Below are 25,101 nucleotides of genomic sequence, written 5' to 3' on the forward strand. Positions count from 1 at the left end.
CCCCCCCCCCCCCCCCCCCCCCGCCAACTCTCCTCCCTTCCTGGCCTCTGGTAACCATTATTCTACTTTCTATGAAGTAGACTTGTTAAGTGGGGCTTTCAGCATTCCTCCCTTTGTCTCTTCCTGTATTTTGGTGACAGCCCACAAGGTAGAGATCTTTATATTAATAATGAAATGTTTTACAGATGGGATAATTTCCACCTCTAAGATGGCTCTTGGTCTCGCATTTGTTATTGCCATTTTAAACATCCCACTTGCCTCAGTAATACTGCCACATACCATAATTAGGGCCTTGGGCTGTGTTTAGAAGGTCAATAAAATCGATTATTTTGACAATAAAGGCAAAGCTCATCTACTGATGTCTAGGATCTGCCTATTTGTGGTCATTTTGATTATCTTTTAGTATTTGCCAGCATTAATGAAGGAGTTGGAAATTTATCTTCTAGATTGAAATACAACAACATGACCTTTACTTATATTTGTGAATCTTCTAAGTCAGGGTCGGAAAGGGGAGGAAAAAGTAGGCTGTGTTTTAGGGAGAAGTCAGATTTCTGCCTTAAGGTTGAAGGGATGGAGAAACGAAGTTTGAATGTAGTTCTTGTTTGTCAGAGTTTGCATTTGTGGGGATCATGGTGGAAGGACCTTTTGTATGTGTGGCATGCGAGATCCTGAATGGAGGAGACTTTATTTGAGGGGCTGGGGGATGGGAGGGAAGTTGGAAATAACCAGGGTTGGGCACAGAGAAGGAAGGTGAAGTTGGCAGCCAGTATTAGGAGTGTAATAGAATCAGGCTGGGGAAAACCAACAGACCATAGAATGTGGCACTAAGGAGCAGAGCAAAGGGAAAGGGAATTGTGTACTTTAGAAAGGCAAAGAAAAAGAAGAGGGTGGAGCAGAGGAATAAAGTGTCACCCTGCTGGAGATTGAGGGGTGTTGCTGTAGTTTAAAGCTCTGTTATAGATTAATTGAAAGCCATTTGTTGTTTAATTTGTTAATCCTTGGAATTGGTAGAGGAGGGGCAAGTGTAATGTTGTAAGGAGTCACTTTGTAATTCATTGTTTTAGTATTGAACGCACACTTTTATTTGTTCTCCAAATGTGGATTTCTTAGATGTATAATGATTTTCATTAAGTGTAGATTTTCACTTATTCATCTAGTCATTTATTCAGTAGATATTTTATTGAGCACCAACTATATGCCAGGCTCTTACAACTCAAGAAAAACAGAGTTGTACATAAGCACAGTTTGTTCTATTGCTGGATAAACAGAGTAATGAGTTCAGTACAATGTGGATGTTGCATTGGTTCATACATGATTTTTCTTAACAAGTTAATCTTTTGAAGCACAGAGTAGCAAGCTATCTGACATTGAAAAAGAAAGTACTAGGCATCATACAAGACATAAGAAAAGCTGGAAATTCTGCTGAAGTGCATTCTTTTGAGGAAAGTAGTGTAGTGTAGTAATTAAGAACGCAAGTTCTTAATTTGTCAGATTTATGCTTCTTTTCCTTTGTGGTTAATGTTGTTTTGGGTCCTGTTTTAAATTCTTGCTCATACTGAGGTCTTGAAGATAATCTCCTATATTCATTTAAAGGAGCTTTATTGTTTGTCTTTCACATGTAGATTTATTAAAATCCACCTCTGTGTAATTTTTGTTTATAATGTGAGGTAGGGCTCACATTTTATTTTTTTCAACAGTGGATATCCAGTTGTCCCAGTAGCATTTATTGAAAAGTTCATCTTTCCCCATCATTCTGCTTTTATCTACTTTTGCTGCTTTTTCTTGCTTTCTTCACTAAGACCTCAAGTAAACTGTTGAGTAGATGTGGTAGAGTAGCCATCCTTACCTTGTTTCAGTTTTTAAAGGGAAAGCTTTCCATATTTCACTGATAAGTATGATTTTCCTTTTTCCATAAACACTTAGATGAAATTAGGGATTTTACATTTTCTTCCTAGTTTCTTGAGAGTTTTTTATTTTTTAAATAACAGCTGGCTGTTGAATTTTATCAGATTTTGTACTGTTAATGTGGTGAATTCTAATGATTTTTTAAAGTCACATTTATTGAGGTGTAATTCAGATACAGCAAAAATTCACCTTTAGGAGTACAGTTCGAGATATAGAATAGTTGTTTTCGCCCAAAATTTTCTCATTCCCCTGTGTAGTAATTCCATTTCTCTTAGCTCCTGACCACCACTTATCTGATTTCTGTCCTTATAGATTAGTTTTTGCCTATTCTGGAATTTCATATAAGGAATCTTAACACTATATCTTCCTGGTGTCTGGTGTTTTTTACTTAGTGTCATGCTTTTTAGATTGATTCATGTTGTGGCTATCAGTAATTTGGTCCTGTTTATTCCTGGGTAGTTTTCCATTGTATGGTTATTTGCTTATCCATTAATCTGTTGATGGATATTGGAATTGTTTCCACTTGAAGGCAGTAAAGCTGCTATAAATATTCACATGAAGATCTTTGTGTAGAATTTTCTCTTAAATAAATACCTGGGAGTAGGATTTCCAGTAATACATTGAGCAAGACATGAGTATTTCAATTGTCCTCTATTCTTGCTAGCATTTGGTATTGTCAGTTTAAAAAATTTTAGTCTTTCTAGTGGATGTGTAGTGTTTTCTCATTGTGATAATGTCGAACATCTTTTCCTCTACTTCTTTGACATCTGTAATAATTTTGAGTGAACATTAAAACAGGGTTGTGTTCCTGGATAAATCAGATTTCATTGGAAAATATTGTACTTTTTATTTATTATTGGATTTGGCTTGCTAATATTTTGTGTAGGATTTTTGTATTTATATTCATGAGTTTTATTATCAAGGCTACTCTGCCCTCAGAATGAGTTGTGGAATTTTTTGTATGAGAATTGTTATTTGGTACAAGTTGCTGGCAAAGACATGTGGCTCTGGTGTTTTTCTTTGTTGGAAGGTTTTGAAATACAGATTCAGTTTCTTTAAGTTTATAGACTATTAATCTTTTCCATTTCTTTTCTTGCTAACTTTGGCAAATTGTTATTTTTCTAGGAATTTGTCCATTTTATCTAAAATTTTAAATTTCAAGCTTATTGGTATAAAGTAATTAAAAATATCCTTTTATATTTTTTAATGTCTGTAGGATCTGTAGCGATGTCCCATTTTCTTTCCTGACACTGGTTATTTCTGCTTTATATATCCTTGTTTTGATGATCTTACCAGGAGTCAATTATTTTTATTAGTCTTTTCAATGAATACAGAACTGCCGTGTTTTATATTGGATAAATTTAACTCATTAAGAAATCTGCAATGGCAGGTGAAGATGCTACAAAGACATTTCTGTATGTATTACAAATTTGATTAAGGAAGTCTGGATTGGATCTTGATTTTGATGAAACTGGTTTCATTACTGTTTTGTTAGTGCTCTAACACAAAGTTACATAGATTTTTGGTAGTCTGCCCTCAATCCTGTTTTTTTCCATAAGTCTTGTGGGCAGTTTTGCAGATTGCAAACATTTTGTTTTATTTTATAACAAAATGCCATAAGATGGCATTATGTTAGAAGAGATACACAGTTAATGAGATACACAGGTGTAGAAGAGATACACAGTGAGATATACAGGTGTGAATGGTCCATTCTCCAAGTAGGTTTGGAGGTCAGCAAAGGCTTCAGAGAAAGCGGGTTGAATGGAAAACTCAGAAATGGTGCAGGGGGATCACAGAGAGTCTGTGAAAACATGTGAAACAATATGGGCATTTGGTAGTGTGGTAGTGTGTGTGATGAGAGAGATTTGGTAAAATTGCGGTTGGAGGGGAGGTATAGTCCAAGTCACAGAAGTCCAGATTTGTGCCCTGCTCAAGGATTTGGACTATAATCTTGTGGTTCTCTTACTTTGCTCCATAAACCATCTTCGGGGTCTGCTGCTGAAGGGGCAGCTCCATGGGGCAGCTCGGGAGTGTCAATTTAGTATAGTCTAACTTATGTCATACAGAGCAGCTTCAGTGTATTGGGATACTTTTCTGTTTAAGACAAGTGTTCTGGTTGAAAGAAAGGTGTTTGAAATCTATTATAAACACTGAAGAACCTTTGAGAGACTTTAAACTGGGTAGATATGCAGTTTAGAAATTTCACTTTATTGGCACTGTGGCAAAAAAAAAAATTTTTTTTTTTTTTTTTTTTTGGGCAGCTGGTTGGTACAGGAATCAAACCCTGAATCTTGGCATTATCAGCACTATACTCGTTAAACTGAGCTAATTGGCCAGCCCCCCCGCCCCCGCCCCCAAGGCAGACTCTTTGGTAAAAAATATTTTTTTATGAAAAAATAAAATGAATTTGATTATTTCCCCCACTTTGCTGCATTGTCTTAAGGTTACTTGGGTATTTCTCAGAAAATAATATATACAGGAGTATAATATTTATTTAAATAACTAGATATTTAATATTTAGTTATTAAATTTAATATTTATTTTATTAGGTAATTTACTACCTTTAACAGCAGTCACAAAAATCGTTTTAGTAAACATGGTTATTATTTTATAGTGGCAAAGAGTATTTTAATAGAAATAAAAGATAATTTTATAACTTAGACTTGAGGAAACTTCTGTTTATTTTTAGATCATATAAGCAGAATGGATACAAATAGTAATATTAATTACTCAGCCGTTTTCTTTTGGAAAAATATTGGGTAAATAAAATATGTAAGAAAAGTTGAATTATGTTCACATTTTATGGCATAAACATGTAGGACTAAAAATTAGACTTGGGGGAACTTGGAGTAGTTGAGAAGGCTCAAGAGTATGGACCTGAGGTAGGAGGTGAGAGAAAGTAGTTACCTAAAGAAATAAGCATTTGTCATGCTATTAAACAAACAAAGAAGCTAAGGCAGTATGATATTTCTTCATACGCAAGGTACACTTTTACGAAAAACAATCAGAGACTGTATACTACCAGTAGGTACAACCATAAAATGAAGGAACATGCTGAGAGGTCTCTAGAATCACTTGCTATTCAGCTGACTAGTTTCAGGTCACCAACCTGAAAGTGCCTTTCATATTTGTTCTAGGCTCTTCAGTCCATTACCAGGTTTTATTGAATCTAAAACATCATCAACTGTAAGGAACACAGTTATTTTGTACTGCTAAGAAAGAAAAAAAATCACTGTCAATTAAGTAATGATACACCGTGAAATGTTAAATGCATTTTAATTTTAAACATGTTAACTTTGTGAGTATTAGAATTTTTGAGATATATGATATTTCATTTAATGCTTATAACAACAGTGTTATGTAGGTATTGCCCATTGTATGTCGTGGCTTTTAAGGGTAGTTCTTATTGAATAATCAAACCCGTGGTGGTTGTCTCTTCAAATGCTGAATTACACTGTACTGTAGTGTAATTTAGTTAACTCTCCTTTATTGTTAAACATTTAACTTATTTCTAAGTTATTTTCTTTTTCTTTCCTTTTTTTTTTTTTTTTTGGTAACAAGCGCTTCAGAGAATATCTTTGTAACTTCTGATTCTTTTCTTAAGGGTAGATGCCTAGAAGTGAGAATACTAGGTCAAAAAGTTCAAACATTCTTAAGACTCTTGATATATGCATGTAGCCATGTTGCTTTTCAAAACTATTGTACCAGTTTACATTTTTCACAACAGTGCTTAAAGGTGTAACTTCCACCCTGTCATTAGCACTGAATAATAAATTTTTATTTCTAATTCTTTAGACAAAAGTTGTATCTCATTTTCATTTGCATTTTTTTATTACTGGTTATATTCAACAGTTAATTTTTATAGGAGCTTATCATTGGTGTATAAGTATATGGCATTTTTTTTTTTTTGGTGTGGTTACAAATAAATTATAAATTGAGTACAGTTGTAATTATGCGGATGTCGTGATATTTTTAATTACTAGATTTATTTTTTCTCCTACAGTAGCATAATGGCTATGTTTTTAATTGTAAAGAATAATTGATGCAATCAGAAAATTTTGCAGTCTTGTTGAATTTCTTGTTTTGAACTGTTGCTCAATTGTGGATTTTTCTAGGTGAGGTTTTATGTTTTAAAGAATATCAACTTAATATGTACTATCTTTATGGTTCTGTTAATGCCGGGGTAAAATTGTAATGATTTCCATGTGTCATTAGGCTGTGAAACCTGATTAAAGATTTGAAAATTATTAAAATTATATTGGTTATGCTAAAAATGTAGTAAGATGTGCTATCCGGAGTGGTAAAATAATTTAGGACTTAAGTGATGAAACAAAGATTCTGTGACAGTTCTTTCCTATTGATTCTGTTAGGAAAAGAGTACTTACTTCATCAAGGACACTTATTTTTCAGCTAATTGAAGAATGACAAAAATTATTTCTAACCTGATTTTTCATAAGGATCTGTTTGAATATTTGTGAAGCAGAAGCATTTGGGGTGAACAATAAAAAAGTTTCTTTCAAGCTACACTAATTTCTGACTATTTTAAAATGGCTTTCAGCAATATATATTTCAGCTATATTTGAATCTTTTTTCTTCTTGGAACCAAAAATTGCATGTTAAGTAATACATATTAAAATGCAGATTTTTTCTGTGGCAAAATATTTCTATCAGTGGGCTCTGATAGAAACATTGTTTTAAAGAAACTAGAGGGGTTGGCACCGTGTAGTTGCGAGCCAATTGTCAGACAAAGAGGAGCCTTGTCCTAGTGCTGTCTGTTATGTGGCTATGGATGAGTTACTTAACTTTCCTGCCTCTGTTTTTGTGTTTGGAAATGAACACAATAACAACGGTTATTGATTTTTCATATTGTAAAAACAGTCAAATTCTGATATTCTGCCGAAAAGTTGGTACATCAGTCAGTTATCATCACAGTTGCTATTTGGTTCTAAGTTTTGGATTAAGATGGAAGTATTTCATGGCTTGATCGAATCCAGCACATTTTAAATGATTTTGCTTTAATGAGTTATTCTGGATGTCGATATAGGGTTATCAGTATTTTGTTAAGAAAATAAGTTATTATATTATTCTCAAAGATAGGTTGGACTGTTTAAGTATTTTCTACAAAGGAATAAAGGAGGAATTGTGCTACAGAAATTAAGATCCCAAACGTTTATTTTTGTCATTATTCAAAAAAAAAACAAAAAACAAAACTGTTTTCTCTCTGGCTTATTCAGAGTGGTAGAGCTTCTTTGACGTTTCCTTTTATCAGCTTTTATACAGCTGTAGAATATAGCATTTGCTATATTCTAAATGTTGAAATAAAGCTGAAATACTGAAGTTTTTTTGTGGAATTGCTACCATGTGGTTGGTATAATATGTGGAGAATGATGAGCAATAGTAGGGTTCTGTTAGTTTTTGGATACCTATATTTTTTCTTTATTGTGCATTTTCATTTACTGTATATATTTGAGCATTTCTGTGAAATTTATTTTCAAATGATTTTAAAATTTAAAAGGATTAAAAGATTAATCCTCTTCTTATCATGGACACATAAGTACATTTAGATCTGTTTTTAGGGCTTCATATATTCCGTTGTATTGGTTTAACGTAATTTATTTAACCAGCCCACTATTGATGGGCATTTAAGTTGCTTCCAATTTTTTACAGTTACAAGTAATGCTATAATAAATTTCCTCACACATACATCTTGGTGTACTTGGGCTTCTGATTTCTCATTTCTTTTTTCCAATTTTGTAATGAAAGTTAGAATACAAGCAGTGAGAGTGTAATTCCCTTACTGCAGTGCATTTTATAGCAAACTTTTAAGTATGATAAATAATTGTATTAATGAAGTGTTGAGGTTTTAAAAAAAGATTAACATGACAAATGTGCAATTGTCAGATTAATAAGCTTTATTAAACATTCCTAAGGCAATGATGAAAATAATTAACAGCGGATTATTCTGTAAAGATGTTTTTTCTTGTTAAACATTGGTCTTCTTGTTGAATATGGGGAATTGATTGCATACATTTATATCTTCTCTCTTGAAACTTCATTAAAATGACAGTACAGGAATTAAAAATAAGTATAAATCTACAAGAGTAAAGAGATTAGAAGAAGCAGCAATAGCAGATAAGAAATTTCAGCAAATTTTTGGAAGATGGACAGCAGGATAGAGCAATGTTATCAGACTTAGTTAAGCAGAGGCATCTATATTCTGAGTTCCTGCAGAAGGGAAAACCAACAAGAAGGATCAGTTCAAACTGAAGAATCCCTGCAAAACTTAGGGTTTGGAGGTTCCAGTTGCTACAGAAAGTGAGGATGAATACTCAGGGTGAAAAATAGAGAATTTGGTTGAAAGATAGTATGTGAAGAAGTTAGGCTTCTAGATCTTTAACTGTCTTGTCAAAGACTGGAGGTCTTGTTTTCTGGAAAACTGAACTTTATGAGGTGAAGACCAACAGATACTAACAGTTGGGAACATCCCTGCAAAAATGTTGGGTGCTGCCCAGTTACTGTAGAGTGAATTCTGCAAGGTGGTAGTCCCAATCTACTTACATAGAGCTGCTGGTCAGCTTTATAGTGACTTCTGAATATGAATGGAAAACCAGATGTGTGTGTTCAATTTGTCATTTAAGTATAAAGATAAAGACCTTTTTGGACATGAAAGGACTCAAATACATACCCAGGAGAGAGTAGCAAAAGAGGTCTCAGAATGATAGCTGGGCAGCAGGTCTAGAGGGCAACCAAACAAGGGGGCAAGGGGGAAGGAACTGTTGTTGGTTATATAATAAGCCTTTCTTTAATACTTGGTATATTCGGCTTCATAAAAAATAACATGTTTTTTTTTTATCACTTTAATAAAAAAAATAAAAGTGCACCTTAATGAATCACTATCAGTATTGAATGGGACTTGTGAAGAGATTATTAATACTACTTCAGTGTGAACAACTAAACTGAAGAAAAAAAAGCCGGCTCAAGCGTTGAGTGCAAAGAAATTCTTTCTTCATGAAGAGTACTGAATAGTTCTAACTGACTCTATTCTGGGATGGTGATTGTTGTGAATTGAGGCTAAATTGTAGCTGAGTTGAATTTTAATTATTGAATAATCACTGTGTAATTAAGTCCAGAGAATATACGAGATTATTAAATAGTACTGAGTTTTTGAAATACTCTGATTTAAAGTTTTTGGACTTACCTGACCTTAATAACTAGGGACTTTAAATGAAGTTCAGGATTGGATTTTGGTTCAGCTAGAAGGCAGCAGTTTTAAAGGAAAAAAATGCCAGTGGTTAGGAGTAAGGGCAAAATGCCCAAGGCACAGTAGAGGAGAAGGTTTTCATTGTGAGATCTACTTAAAAACAAAATAAAACAAAACAAGTTTGCTTACTTTTAACTCTGTTTAGGGAAATTGAAGCCCTTTAACCCTGTAAATAGTATTCCTTTGAGATACTGTCATGCTGGGAGGGCGGATGGAGTTTTGGATTATATAATTGGTATTTTTACATTTTAGGGTGATTATTTTTGTTCTCAAAAAGTTAACTATTTGAATAACTTTTTAAGTGCCTTGACAAAACTGTTGTGATTTCATAAAACACTTTTTATAAAGGATTGTAGTAACACATAATGTGTATGTCTTAAGTCTTGCTCTGAAAAACCAAGTCTGGGAAGATAATTCCACTCAGAAATTCCCATTATTGTGTTTGATTTATTTGGCTACTTAGCAGAAGTTTATAAATATATACTTAAACCCCCCCCCCATAATTCCTACCTAAACTTTGCCAAGTGGAAACTTTGTATTTTTATCCATGTTTTGAGAATCTATTATATTACTATATTTCCTTAATTTTATTAATCCAAAACATTTGTGTGAAATGCTAGATTGGCAATCAATGAATACATCTGATTTGAGGGATATTCCAACGGATTGGCACAATCGGAAAAGTCTGGTTAAAAGGTGATTACTATACGTAATTTGCTGTTTAGTGCATTTACGAAGCAAAGTGCCATAAAATTTATGGCCAGTTAACGATGTTTATACAGAAGGAGTTAAATTTCTCATACGAAAGATTTTTTCCGTGAACTTTTTGAAGTACCCTTGTATATATTAATTTTTCTTTTATTTGAAAGACCCAGTCAGTTACTAAACCTACTTAATTAATTTTTTGCTTGTGCATTCACTAATTATTTACTACTGTCTTGTATCTATCCCATTCTGCATTCTTTCTGCTACTGCCCTATTTTTGGTGTTTTTTCCCCTCTCTCGTCATATTGGATTCTTGCATATAATCTCTTCTACCAGAACATAGTGATCTTTCTGATGTGCAAATCTAATTAGATGGTCGTCCATTGCCTGCAGAATAAACAGTTAAGGCATTTCACACTTAGGCATGGATCTGCCTTTCCAGCTTTATCTTCCATAGAGCTTTTTTTCCTCTTCTCCCTCTACTACACCCTCCAGTCATACTAAGTAACATTTATATCTAGTATTTCGGTTTTCAGTTCCACATCTGTGAATTTCTGCTTTTGCTATTCATTTGCCTAGAATACTCTTCCCTACTTCTCTATTTGTTGAAATTCTTGAACCTTCGAGATCCAGCTTAAATTCTCCTCTCTAAAGCCTTTGTCCTTCTAGAATGACTTCAGTCAGGGAGGCAAAGTAATCCTGTCTAGCTGCTTCCATATAAGAGTATTTTGAACTTTGGTCCTTTATTTATGTGGAACAGCTCAGGGAAGAACAAAGATGTTTGTAGGCAAGAGAGGGACAGGATGATAGATTGGGAAAAGCGTTGTGGACACAGTGGAATTAGAGCCTTATTTTTTATAATTTTTCATCAGTGTTTGAAATTTTCAAATTAATGTTAAAGGATTAGCTCTAGAGAGTTAACAAGGCAAGCAAATGTTGACTTGTTTATAAAGCAAGAAAATGTTTGGCTCTCCCCCTCCCCCCCAGTTTACTTACTAAAATGTAGGATTTGTGTAGCTTAGGGTTTGAACCTTCATTTCAAGAAATTAAGACAGTTTTTTGGGCCTGAGTTAGTGTTCTCAGTTGGAGAAAGTGAGGAAGGAGAAAGATGGATGTAGATTAACTTGATCTTCTTTACTGTGCTAGGGACAGTAGCACAACACTGCTTCTGAGTACTTTTTCCCTCCTAAGGCATTTGGGTACGTACGTGGGATATTATCACTTTGGTTATTCCTTCCACCCACCCACCCGAAATAATTAATTGAAATTATTTTAATGGCAGTGGGAAGTAACTTTGTAATTTTAGGAGTTTTGGGGATCTTATTTCTACATGTACTTTTGTTTTTTGTTTAGAAAAAACGTGCTTTTGTTTAGGATGAGAATTTTCCCTCCTGGTGTTGTACTTTAGCACATGATAGGATGTATTTGTAATAATTTCACTTTATGATTCAAAGCCCTCTCAAGATTTTACTCTCCCCAGTCCCACTGTAAGTTTGCGACATTATGTACTGAAGAGATGATTACATTTGATTACATTTTGTAGGAAGACATATTTTTAAAGTGCTTATACAGTCTCATCATCCTATTGCTCCTTCAAATAGTTTTTTATATTTACAATCACAAGATAAATATAGTTCTTCTAATTATAAAAATGAAAAGAACGGAAATTAAGTAAATCTCTAAATATTTTCTGTAGGAGCCATTTCAGAATGAGTTTATCAGAAATTTAATATTTTAGTGTTCTGATGGTTGCCTGGGTGGTAGTTGAGAAAATTGTTCCTGAGGTTCATAAATATTTCTGTTTGTCTTTCCAAAAACTAGTGAAGTTGCTATTGCCCCCCAGGGTTGGGAAATATTATTAAACAATGTATGATTGAATAACCGTTAATCCCAGGACACTCAACCGAGAACTAATTTTGTAAAGAAATTTGTTATTCCATCTCCTTGCTTGATTTTTATTTATTTATTCTTAAACCCAAGTGTCTGGGGGAGGCAAGTACAATATTTACTCTGTTTCCTTTCTAGTTATTAGGAATGTTCTGTCTAAGATCCATCTCAGTAAATAATGAGCTTTTGCATAGTTCTCCTGTGAAGTGGGAATACTTAGCTAACCATGAACATTTACTCTCTTTTTCTTGGATTCTTGTTTGCTTTATATTGAGTCACATGAGACATGTTGCTAAGATCTCACTGGCTCATTTGGCCTCATCAGTCCTTATTTAAGCAAAGAATAGTCAGAATTGGTATGAGAATGAACAAATGTGAATGGGTCAACACCGTCACTCAAATACCATGATTTATGTTCCCTAATAAAATCAAGAGAGACAGGATCTGGGAGCTACTGAAAAGTACTGAGGTTCCCACTCAAGGGCCTTCAAGGAGCAAGTGGATTTCTTTAATCTGTTTTCAGTATTTCAAAAAGCCTAATGGAAGGTTTATATTTGCTGTGATGAAGCTGAAGTAGGCTTTTGGTTTTTATACTTGGCAGGACTATAACATTAATTTGTCAATTTAATGAATACTTATTGTGTGCTAAACACTGTTCTGGGGTTGTAGATTCATAGCAGTGAACAAAACAAAGCCCCTGGATTGAAGAAGTTTGTATTCTAAACAAGTAAAATATATAAGTATGTCAAATGTTAAGTACTGTAGGAAAAACAAAGCAGGGAAGAGTGTTTGGGTGTGCTGGGTTTGAGTGGATAGGTGGTGTTGCAATTTTACATAGAATGGTTAAGGAAGGCTCCCTGAGAAGATGGCAATGGAGCAAAGACCTGAAGAAAATGAGGGAGCAAACCATACTGATATATTTCAGGCAAAGGAAGCAATCAAATCAGCAAATGCCAGAATCCTGAAGTGGATGCATAGTATGTTCAAGGAGCAGCAGGGAGACCATCATGTATTAAGTAGAGTGATTGAGAGGGAGAGTAGGAGACAATGTCAGAGAGGTTTTGTCTTTTTTTTTTTTTCCGTGACTGGCAACGGGATTGCAACCCTCGGTGTCGCGCCCGCACCTCGCTCAGCCAGTGAGCCGCCGGTCTGTATGTGGGATCTGAACCCTCGGTGGGAGCGCCGCTGCGCTCCCAAGCAGCACACTGTAGCAGTGCGCCACCGGGCCAGCCCAGAGAGGTTTTGGGCAAGAGACACTATTTGTGAAGGTTCTTGTGGGCCACTACAAACAGTTTGGCTTTTATGTAAGTGAGATGGGAGGCATTTGAAGAGTGTTGAGCAGAGATATGATATAATTTAGGTTATAAAGGGGTCAATTGTACTGCTATACCGAGAACTGACTCTTTGTAGGTATAAGGGAGGGAAACCAATCAGAAACTGCTTTACTAACCTTGGTGATAGTTGTTGACTAGGGCCAGGGTGCAATTGGTTGCACTGGTGAGACAGTCAGATTCTGGATATAAATTGAAGATAGAAAGAGTAGGATTTACTGAAAGACTGGATGGATGTAGAATGTGAGAGAAAGAAGGGAGTTAAGGATGACTTCAAAGTTTTTGGCATGAACAATTGTGAGGAAGAAATAGTCGTTTAATGAAAAGAGGACAACTATGAGAGGAACAGATTTAAAAGGGAAGATAGGAGTCAGTTTAGGATATAAGTTTCAGATGGCTGTTGGCCTCCTAAGTAGTGAGGTTGAGTAGGCTATGAGTTCTATCTATATCTCTGGAGTTCAGGGGAGAGGTGTCAGTTGGAGATAGAAATTTAGGCATTATTAGCACATTAATGCAATTGATACCATTATTAGCCATTTAGCTAATGTTTAAAGCCTTAAGACTAGGTGAAATAATGTTTAAAGCCAGGCGATGAGAGTAAAGATTCAAAAATTCATTCTGAAGGATTTTTGATGTTGAAAAGACAAGGAAGATCTAGCCAAAGGAGACCAAAAAGGAGCTGAGACAATGTAGGAAGAGAACCAGAAGAGTATAAGTAAATACGTGAACAACATGCTTGAAAGGGAGAGATTCAACTGTGTCAAATGATGCTTCATATTCAGATAAGATGAGGATTAAAAATTGATCATGTAATTTAGCCATGCGGAGGTCATTGGTGATCTTGAGAGGATGGGGATGTAAGCTTGATAAGATTGGGTTCAAGAGAGGATAAGAAGTAAGAAAATAGGGACAGCAAGTAGAGACAGCTAATGGAAATGGTCCAGTAGTCAATAGTGAAGAAGGAAAAATTAGTGATGTAGGAGAGAGGGAGCAGCACAGAGGGTAGGGAGGTATGAAGCAAGGGGAGAGAGAGAGGACGAGAGAGAGAGAGAGAGAGAGAGATATTACTGAAGTACTGTCCTTGCATGGCTAGAATGGGATAGGATCTGTTGGGTGGGCAGGGAGATTGGTCTTAGATATCAGTAAGAATAATTTGGCCTTAGTATTACAATGGAGGCACAGATGCAGTTTGATGAGTAGATGTGGTGAGAACTTGAGGAATATTTAATTATTTTTAAAAATTAGAACATTTACATTTGCATTTTTAGAGATAGTTTAGTGGATAGTGTCTTCAAAGCATATTGTGGAGTGGGGTTGGAGGTAAAGTGGCCCTTGCAAAGAAATTCGAAAAGGTAGTTTAAATTTCATTTTGTTGATTAATGGCTTTATTGTGGGAGCAAGTTAGTTATTACAAGAGTGGTGTCAGGCTGGATCACAGATCCCTCTGCCCCATCCTGTGCAGGTCCTGAGCCAGATAGTTGAGAGAAAAACCAAGCAACCACTGGCAAAGTGGACGTGCTTTATTTTTAGACACGAGCTCTGCCAACCAGAGGTTCAGAGCTGCTGCCTTCCATACTGAGGAATACACAAAAACGGCAACAAGCCAAAGGTACCCGGGCATGCATGCACACTAACTCTACTCATACGTAACTTCTTTACAAAGGATGTGCTGAATCATGCTTGTACTTTGTACAAGTAGCTGAAAATTAACTTAGAAATGTTTTCTAGGAAGGCTTTTTCAAGGTAATTTAATGACTAAAGGGAACTTTGCTGAAATGTCTTTGAGAATTTTGGTGTTAAGTAAGTTCTTATGAAACTGAAATGCTGAATTAGAGTGTGCTAGGCATAGACAAAACGTATCAGCCACAGCCAAGTGTTACCTGTGCCCAGTTTTCTCACAGTATCTGGACAGCAGGGAAGCTAATAGCCTTCAGGATACACTGATACAGGGGAAAGGAGTTGCCAGTTAAAAGCTTGTGTGCCAAAGGTGCACCTAACATTGTTTTGATCAGCGACTAGCCAGATGAAAGAGTAATCTTTTTAGAGGGCAAATTCGATACATCTACCCTACGCCTTTGTACCCCTCCTTCTCACTAGAATTTAAGATCCTCAACAGTGAGATTTTGCTGATTTTGTTTACCCTTGTATATCAAGTGATTGTTTTCCTATTCAGTAGAAAGCTCCCTGAGGCTATATACCTTGTCTTTCTTTGCTCACCATTATGCCCGCAGCACCTAGCAGTATACAATACCTTGTAGGTGGCTAAATATATAATAGTTAGCAGATGAATGACTGTGTAGGGCATACTTGGAAGGGTTCTGCTTGCCCTTTTTAGTGTTTCCTTCTTGGTATCTTATTCTAGTTCATTCAGTTCAACCCCAACTTACTTTTAGCTGGTGCTCAATTTCTAATACCCTAGCTAATAAAATACAAGGTGGTGTTATATATCACATCTATACTTTTTAAAGGGTAATCTTTGAAGGTAATGGTGACATGGTGGATGATGGCTCATATTTTGTGGTATGAATCTGCCCATTCTGCTGGTGGTACATAGATGTTATTGGGATCATCGCTGGAGTTGCAGAGAAAAAAGAACGTGGATGTGTATATATTTGTTACTCTCACCTCCAATAAATTTGCTCCCCAGGAATCCTCTTGGTGATATGCTTTTCACCTTTTGACAAAGAATAAATGAAAAGTTAGTATAATACCTCTGAAATGCTACAGATTGCCTAGTGCTTTTGTAGATTACGTTTATAGATTACTATAGTGCTCACTTTAAAAATACAGTATCAGTTGTCAATTAAGTACTAAAAATGAGATAGTTTTCAGTTGGTGATGTGGTATTATTGTAGAGCATTCCCTCTCTTTTCCTAGACTAACTTCAGGAATTTCAAGAGTTTAAAATTTCCTTAACCCCAGTGATAGTTACTGATTTTTTCCCTTAGTATTCTTGCAGTGCATATGTAGTTAGCCTTTAATGTGTTTAAGGCTTCTAGCACTGGTAGTTGAGACTGTCTTTGTAAAATTTCATTTACAGATGAAACATGCTTAATAAGAATTAATGTTGATTGCATTGGTTTTCTTAAAGATTTTCTGAGAGCAGATAACAATATATCTAAAATGAATTTTGTTGTCTTTGGTGGGATGAATAAATCAGACTCCATTAATGAAGGGTAATTTATATTATAAATATTTAGGATCCCAAAAACAGTTAAATGAAGACTTATTAAAAAAGAGGTTTATTCTGGCAAAAAGCTTGCGCTAGTTAGGAAATAATATTTAATATAATGGGGGTGGGGGGGAGTGAGTGTCCACAGCTTTTTCCAAGTACAAGTGTCTCATTTCATAGAATAAGATGAGTTCAGAGGTGAAGCTGGGCCAGTTTCACATAGTCCAAGGGCAGTGGATGTCTGATGACAGTGGTCAGTGTGGCTATCTCTTGGGTCGTACTGTTCCAGTGTGGACTGGTAGTTTACTAAGTATGGAGTTTGAGGTTGGAAAGAACTTTCCTTCCAGATTTTAAAAGCATTGCTTTGTTGACTTACCGATGTGAGTGTTGCTGAAGCTGTTCTGATTTATGATCTTTTGGATATGATCTGTTCTTTTTTCCTTCTTTTTTTCCTCATCTCTGAAAATGTGTAACGTCTTTATTTCTGGTGTTCTGAAATTTGACAATGGTGTCTTTTTGTGTATGTCTGTTTTTCAGTTACATTGTTGAGGATGAAGTGGTTATTTTGGCTAGACTCTAGTTCTGGTGAATTTTCTTTGGATATTTCAAAGCTTTCTCCCTCTATTTGTGGGTGGCGGAGTTTTTTCCTGGTATTTTGATGCTGACTCTTTTTACTTGTCCTGTTTTCTTTCCCTTTTTTTTTCTTTTCCCCCCTACTTTCTATCTCACTTTCTTTTTTCTTAGGTCTCTGAGAGATTGCCTCAGTTTTTCTTTTGTACCTTCTAGTGAACATTTCATTTCTACTATTATGTTTTTAAATAAAAATTATTCTGATACTTGTTAAAATGGTAAGGAAGACTTTATACAGGGCTATTGCAATAGGGGAGTGTATTAGTCTGCTAGGAGTATGTTAGTCTGCTTGGGGTGCTGTAACAAAATATCACAAACTGGGTGCTTAAACAACAGAAATTTATTTTCTCGCAGTTCTGGAGCCTGGAAATTTGAGATCAGTGTGTCCGCATTGTGGGGTTCTGGTTAAGAGCACTCCTCCTGGCTTGTAGACAGCCACCTTTTTTGCTGTGTGCTTACATGGCCTTTCCTCAGTGCATGTGCATGGAAATTTCTCTGTCACTTCTTCTAAGACCACCAGTCCTCTCTGATTAGAATCCCACCCTTATGACTTAATTTAACCTTAATTACCTTCTGAAAGCCCTATCTTCAAATATAGTCACATTGGGGCTTAGGGCTTCAACATAGGAATTTGGGAGGAACAAAGTTCAGTCCCTAGCAGACACATACATTTAGTTCATAACAAAGGCTTTTCCATTAGGAGAAAGAGATGGGGCTCAACTCTGAATGCAGCATAGACACCTGGGGATTCATAGCCAAGTGACAGAATGAGGGTGTCAGTGGATGGAAAATTACTAAGAGGAGACATCAAGGATATGGGGATTCTTGCTAAACTGTCTTAACAGGAATCTTGCTGAAGGTAGGTCAAGGACTTATACATCAAAGGTGAGGAATAAGTAACTTGATCAGATATCAAGGGTGAGGGATTCTCTCTAAATTCACTTAGGGTTCTTGCTAAAACTGGGCTATGCAGACCTGGTAAGGATAGGACAGACACAGAAGGCCAAGTCAAGTAAAGGGTTCAGAGGAGCCTAACTAAGGTTTGGTCAAGGAGAGAGACTTTGCCAGCATGCAGCAATTTTTATATGCACACACTTAATTGTTCCTGGCATTTATCATTCCAGAGACCTATGTCTTCTTCAGAAAAGACTCTAGACGTCTACTGGTGGGGGAGGGTAACAGGGGACATTCGCCCAACAGTATGGAGTGTATGTGTGGTTGGTGTTAGGAAACCCTTTCTCCAACAGCTTTTACCTAGTCTTCCTTATTTTAGATTCCCTTCTTTTCACCCTGGATCTAGAAGTACCTTGTTCTGTCATTCTTGTGTCTTGTGAAGATTCTGTAGCATTATTTGGGTTAGTTTTTTTTTTTGTCTTTCCCAGTTCCTGACTTGGGATTCAGCTCTCTTGGGTTTGCTAAGCTCTCTTGGGTTGCTTCTCAACCATTTGCTTTCCAACTTCCAAAATTTTGTTTCTCCCCATTCTTGTGGCCTAATGTCTTTTGAAAGAATCCCTTTACTGTGTAAATTTATGGCTTTGATGAAGGAGAGACATTAGACATGTGCTTTTAAATTTATCTGGGAAGATGCGGTAAATGTCTTAAAATGGGAATAGTTTTAATTTGAATAGTTCAAGGGAATTTGCCATTATTTTTTGGATTTTGGGGGTTTTGCTTTGCTGTGATTTTTATTTTACAGATTTTTTTCATATAGTTATTTCTAAATGATCCCTCATGACTATTCTGTAATTTCCCTTTGTATGTAGAACTACCACAAGATCATTGTCTTGAAATTGACTGGTGGCTTCAAACAAGGGATGTGGTGGGAGGTAAGGGAGAGATGTGTGACTAGCATCTATTGGGTGCCATTAGAATGGTGATCTCAGTTTTATGTTACTTAATCCTCACAGAAATTCCGTAAGGTAAGTGATATTATCCCACCATATGGTTAAGGATAAAGATAAAGATCAGAAAGGTTAAGTAACTTGCTTAAGAGCTCATAAGAAAGTGGTGGAGCGGAGTTTCAAGCCTAGGTTTTAGGACCTTTCTATTCTTTCTAGTTTGTCATTTCCTTTTACTCTTCCTAAACTATATGAACAATTCATTCATTCACCAGTGAATATTGGGTTGCCTACTGTGTTCTGAGCCTTAGGGACACAGAGAGGAATAGTCCATGCCTATGGAACAGGAATGACATGATCAGATTTACCTTTCAGCAGGATTACTGGGTGATTTGCAGGCAGCTAAGTTAATTACAAAAGTCTTGGACTAGGATGGCAGAGGAGATTCAGAGAAGTGGGTAGATTTGAGATGCCTATTGGAGGTGAAGCTGACAAGAATGGGGGTAGGGCGATATGAATTTTGAAAGAGCTGGAGGAATTGAGGATGACTCCAGGTTTGGTTTGAACTAAGTATTAATAGTGCCTTTACTGATATGGGGAAGAATAGGCTGGGATGGTGGACCAGAATAACAACAGCAACATAATAATGTTATATCTATTAGATATATCCATGAGGAGCCGTCTAGTAAGCAAGTAAACATCTGGGAACTCAATGGGGGTCTGTACTGGAGAAATAAATATGGGCATCACTCACATTTAAATGGTATTTAAAGCCATGGGACTAGATACGATCATCTAGGGAGAGACTATAGATGTATGTATGGTAATATAAGTCTAAAGCAGTGTTACTGATTCACTTTTATGGAGAATCTTCACCTAATTTGTTGACTTGGAATTCCACATGAACCGAGTAGCATTTGCTGGACAGGGAAAAGCAACACACCCTGTAGCCACTGAATGGAATATATTAACCAGCAAGCACATTGCAAACATGCCAATAGTTAGCAGCTTTTTGACTGTACTATATGCCAAACACCTTGACTTTTATAAGAAAGACTATACCTGAGAGCATCCATATGGGGATCCCAGATTTTAGAGTGCCACACAAGAGGAGCATTATGGCACATGAATCAAATCTTCTTTAAGTATGAATTAGTAGTGAAAAAATAAGTTCCCACTGAGATGCTGAAACTAGAACATCTGGGATAACTCACTAGCTGATTCCCATTTACACATTAGTCTTACAGCATCCAAGCTCATTAAAGTGAAATATTTTGCATGTCATGGATCCTTTGGGCTACTGTCAATAGCCAAAATTATAAATGTCAAATCTTAGAATGCCAAGTATGAAAGAAACCTTTTAGGAACAATTGAAAAATTTGATTGGAATTCATAATAGGCAAACACTGGAAACAATCCAAATGTCCATCTACTGGACAACAGGTAAACAGTTGTGGTATAGTCATTCAGTGGACTAGTATAGGCAACAGTGTGGTTGAATATATTGAATATCAAAAACATTTTGTTGAACGGAAGAAACCAGACACAAAAGAATACATACTGTATGATCTTACAGAAATTCAAGAACAGGTAAAAACTATCAGACCAGTGTGGATGCCTATGGAATGGGGGGATTGACCACAGAAGGCATGAGACAGCTCTTTGGGATGATGGAAATGTTTTATGTATGTATCAACTAGGGTGTTTGTTAAAAGGGTATATCCATTTATCCGAACTCACCAACTTGTACATTTAGATTTGTACATTTCACTGTATGTAAGTTTTACCTCAGTAAAAAACAAGAAAACAAAAAGTTCGCTGAGTATTTCTGTGAAGGTGAGTATAGGGAGCACATCCCTGTGTTCTGTGTCTGGAAAATTTTTCAGAGGAAGTAATCTCTCTTTTTATCCCTTTAGGTCCAAAATGAATGACTTACCTTTCAACTCTTAGCTAACCTAAACAATCTCTGTTCCTATGACGAATGTTTATTGTGCAAACTAGAGTATTTAAGGTAGTAAAACGGAGTGCTATTATAACTTAAACTGGGGCAACAGTTAAAAGCTGTGACTGACCGACCGACCATTCCTATTTCTGTACTGGTCAATGTGTAGTACTCTACTGCAGTCACAGCTGAAGGAAGCCAGTAGTAGAGCAAGTGTTTACTGAGGGCAGAGCATCCTCTGCCTGGCTGACGCAAAGGTGGAAGGAGAGGGTGGGGCAGCAAGATGGGAGGGAGGGAGTGGGGATTATCTGTGGCAGGGGTACAGTGTTTCTGAGAGTTGTGATTTACAAGTGAACTTTTAAAAAAGATACATTATTTGTTTTATGTTTCCAAAAGTTATTCATGTTGCTCTATTTGTTCCTTTGAAACAGGGGATAGTGGATAGCCCCTTTCAAAAATGGAGGATGGAAAGCCTGTTTGGGCCCCACACCCTGCAGATGGATTTCAGATGGGCAATATTGTGGATATTGGCCCTGACAGCTTGACAATTGAACCCTTGAACCAAAAAGGCAAGGTGAGTTTCTCAGAAAGATTTCAAACTTCTTTCAAAAATAGGTGTTTTTTTCAAAAGACATAGGTTTCTCTCTTCTTAATGAAGTAGATATTCCTGGCACAGTAAGAGGAAAGCAAATTTCTGGTAAGTGAATATCAGTTTTCTACTGACTTCTTTGATTAAATCAGAAGTACATACCCGCAGGGAAAATGGTGTCCTATAATAAGTTCAGACAGAAATTTTTAATTCTTTTTTTTTTTCTTTCCTTTTTTTGTCTTTTTTCGTGACCGGCAACGGATCTTAACCCTCAGTGTCGCGCCCGTACCGGGCTGGGACCGGCAACGGGATCGCAACCCTCGGTGTTGCTCCCGCACCTCGCTCAGCCAGTGAGCGGCCGGTCTGTATGTGGGATCCGAACCCTCGGCGGGAGCGCCACCGCGCTCCCAAGCAGCGCAGTGTAGCAGTGCACCACCGGGCCGGCCCCCAGACAAATTTTGTGAGCCTTTCATAATCACATTCTTAAGAAGAAATAGCAGTATGATAAAATGTAAATAACATTTTTATTCCTTATGCCACATTACTAAATTATTATTATATCTAGGATGTACTCAACATGTTAGGAAGTAAAAAATGAAAAGTGAATGGGGTTATGTTATCAAATTTTGCTTTTTGCTTTAGCTTCTAGATAAATTATTTTTTTAAAGTTTTTTATTTACTTAAACTTAGCATGGGATTTGGGTAACTATATTTCTATTAAGTAAAGATACTTAAGTCTTAAACCTACCCAACTGTTACTATTTTTTGTGATAATGATACTTTTTAAAACATAGACATATACTGTAATTCTGTATACATGGTATTTATGTCCTTTTATGCTTAGACATAGACTAGACAGTATTATAAAATGCAAGTTTGGGGAAAAAGTGACCAGGAGTTGTAAATTGCTTACAGAGGAGGGATCTGTTATAAATACCTCTTTTTCATTTTTCATGGGGTCTGGTAGGGTCTATTTTTGTGGGAAAGCTTACACACAGTGTATTAAATATTCCTGTTAAGCAGTTCTTTTGACTAAATTAAATTTGCGGATGTCTTTTCTGTTTACTTTAGACTCTGCAAATGTTCATGAATAATTTATATTCTACTGATACATGGTTAACTAATGCCATATGACTGCCATCCTTCTGGGAACCTTAGAAAAACAAGTTGGATCTCTCATGAGGTCTTTTCACAGAGAAAACTATTCTGTTACTGTAAACAACCCAGGAACTGAAATGCATAATATATAATGTGCCATGTTAGAGGAGGCCAATTAAAGATACCCTCAGGAAAGGAAAAGACAAAGTGTTTCTAGTTTTTCCTCTTATTAACAGGTACCTATTTGTTCTTATAATATGGTACATGTTAAAAAATGAAAGAACTAAAAAAAAAAGCTCAATTACTTTATGTACTTAATCTTTTGGTTTTTGTTTAACATATTTTATTTTTTATTGAAACAATTGATTGTACATATCTGTGGGGTACAGCATTGAATATCACCACCTATGTGCAATATGTGATGCTTAAATCAGGATAATTAGTATATTCAGCATTACACAGTGTAATCATTTTTTGCTGCCCTTTACTAATTTCTTGCTTCTTCCCCTTTCCCACCTCTGGTGGTCTCAGTTCTGTTCTCTCCTTTTAAAATGTTTAAAATATTTTATAAGCACAGTAAATCAAAAGGCCAAAATGAAATGGAATGTATATTTCCTATGCATATTCCATTGTGTATTTTCTGTCTGCTGGTGACAAAGTAATTCAGTTTAAGCACAGAAGAAACTTGATTTGTAGGGATATACTTTTCCATAGTTTGAATATTTTAATGTGCTTTAGACTGTGCCTTATTAGTATTAACCAGGTGCATATATAGAACCAACAAAGACATTTTAAATTATGGAGTCATGCAAATTTTGTGGATCTGTAGATAATTCTAGAAGATAAAGTTTAGATTTCTTTTCACAGAAATCTTTTTTGAGGATTGATAAATTCTTAGAGATTGCTTTTAATTTTAACTTTTCCCCCTACTTGCTGACTGGGGTCTTAATAAATTGTAAAATGGTATAATAACCAGCTGGTTAGAAAGATCGTAAAAGAAGCAATCTTTTGCCTAGATAATTCATGATCCAGAGATTGTCAGTCTTTAAATATTATTAAAGAATGAAGCACTAATGTAGTGGGCCAGTCAAGTGCCCCTGTGTGTTGGTACTGGGAAAACAGACGAGGGAATGGAGAACACATCTTTGATGATAGCAATGGCTTTTCAGGTTATTTATTTGTGACCCATAGTAAGAAATAGATTTTACATTGCATTAAGTATGTGTATTGTGTGTGTGAATTTCTAAGAAATAGATTTTACATGTCAACAAGAGTGTGTACTCTGTGTGTGTGTGAGTGTTCATATATGAAACAGAGTTGGTTAAATGAAGCATCCTTAGCGTGTGCTGTGCATGCTGATATTTTCTAATGACTTTTATTCTGTTAAAAATATTGTCTTGACCGTATAATTTGATTTCATGTTCTGTATTTGTAGTAGACTGGCCTTCAGGCTGAAGCCCTAAATACATGGCATATAAGTGTCTACATGTTCTTTTCCCTGTCTAGTTTGCTGGTCTTATATTTTGTGAACTAAGTCTCCCCTTCATACTTCGCCATATATTTATTCTTGTGTGTCTGTTTTTCCTTCTGCAAGTGTTTATCAAGTCCTCACCATGAACCAGGTGGTGTTAGATGCTTTGTGTCATTGCTTACAGTACTCCCTTTGCCTGGAATGCCATTCTCCACAGACCTTTGTTTAGCACTTATTTATCTTTCAAGGTTGATTGAGGTCACCTTCTTTATGAAATTTTTCCACAATCTCTTTCTCTTCCCATGCAAGAGAATTGACTATTGATTACTTTTTCCTTTGAAGAGTATAAATTTTTAGCTCTTCTATGATCTTTATTGGAGATAATTATTTACATTTCTCTTCCCCTACCCATGAGGCTGTATAATCTTCTCAAGTACAGAGGCTGTTTTATTTGTCTGTTCTGTCATTGGACCTGTATTTGATGTATGGTAGGTGTTTACTGTTGAGTGACCAATGTATGCTTTGTTAAGTGATTTTGTTTTGATAGGAGAAATAGGCCTTCTCCCTTTAAGAGAAAACAATTGTCTGAATGAAATGAATTTTCTGAAGGGAAGAGGAAGATAGGGGCTGGTGATAATTTAGGGGATGCAGGAGGAGGGAGAAAAACCATCTTCAGGATTCATTACTGGCCTTTCATCCTGCTGTTAACCTTCTCATTCTAGCAACTCTGTCGTTGCCCTTCCTGCATGTCTCCCCCTCGCCCCCAGCTTGAAACTTCCTGGAGCTTTTTTTATTTGGCCTGGCTCCTACCAGGCTAGGACCAATCCCTGGAATCAGGGGAGTCCTTATCCATGTTGCCATGGCTGTGCGAAGTGAGCATGTAGGCTATGTTAGCAGTTGTTTCTGAATGCATTTTCCTGTAGAATCATTGTTATAAATTGGGGATTGTTTTATATTACTATTAATATACTTAATGCACATTATGGATTAATTTTACTTTTGTGGTCTTTCCTCCAAACTTTTCCATATTTATATATGAGAACTGGGTGTGTGCTGGGTTCCAAATAACTAACTTCCAGTGTTTTTAGAGCATAACAGTTTTCTATGTATGACTTTGAGTTGAGGTAGTCCAAGCAGCCTAGATTTTGCTGTGTAAACTACAGTGGTAGCCTTGTCTTATGTATACATACATACATTTATCTACAATATTACTTTAAAATAATTGAACCATTTTTTCTTTTCTTTTTTTTTTTTTTTTTTTTTTTTTTTTTT

The 25,101-nt window shown here is 36.0% G+C and overlaps 1 protein-coding gene across 1 annotated transcript in view; it reads left to right on the forward strand.

Moving 5' to 3' along the window:
- Positions 1-25,101, forward strand: part of LOC103595560 (unconventional myosin-VI) — a 116,759-nt gene that overhangs the window by 30,979 nt on the left and 60,679 nt on the right. Inside the window, exon 2 of the mRNA XM_008578982.1 lies at positions 21,103-21,245. Within this exon, the coding sequence (XP_008577204.1) occupies positions 21,129-21,245 (117 nt within the window). The 5' untranslated portion in view covers positions 21,103-21,128. The remainder of the gene's footprint in view (positions 1-21,102; positions 21,246-25,101) is intronic.

The sequence above is a fragment of the Galeopterus variegatus genome, unplaced genomic scaffold (assembly GCF_000696425.1).
Source record: "Galeopterus variegatus unplaced genomic scaffold, G_variegatus-3.0.2 Scaffold1793, whole genome shotgun sequence".
Lineage (NCBI taxonomy): Eukaryota > Metazoa > Chordata > Mammalia > Dermoptera > Cynocephalidae > Galeopterus > Galeopterus variegatus.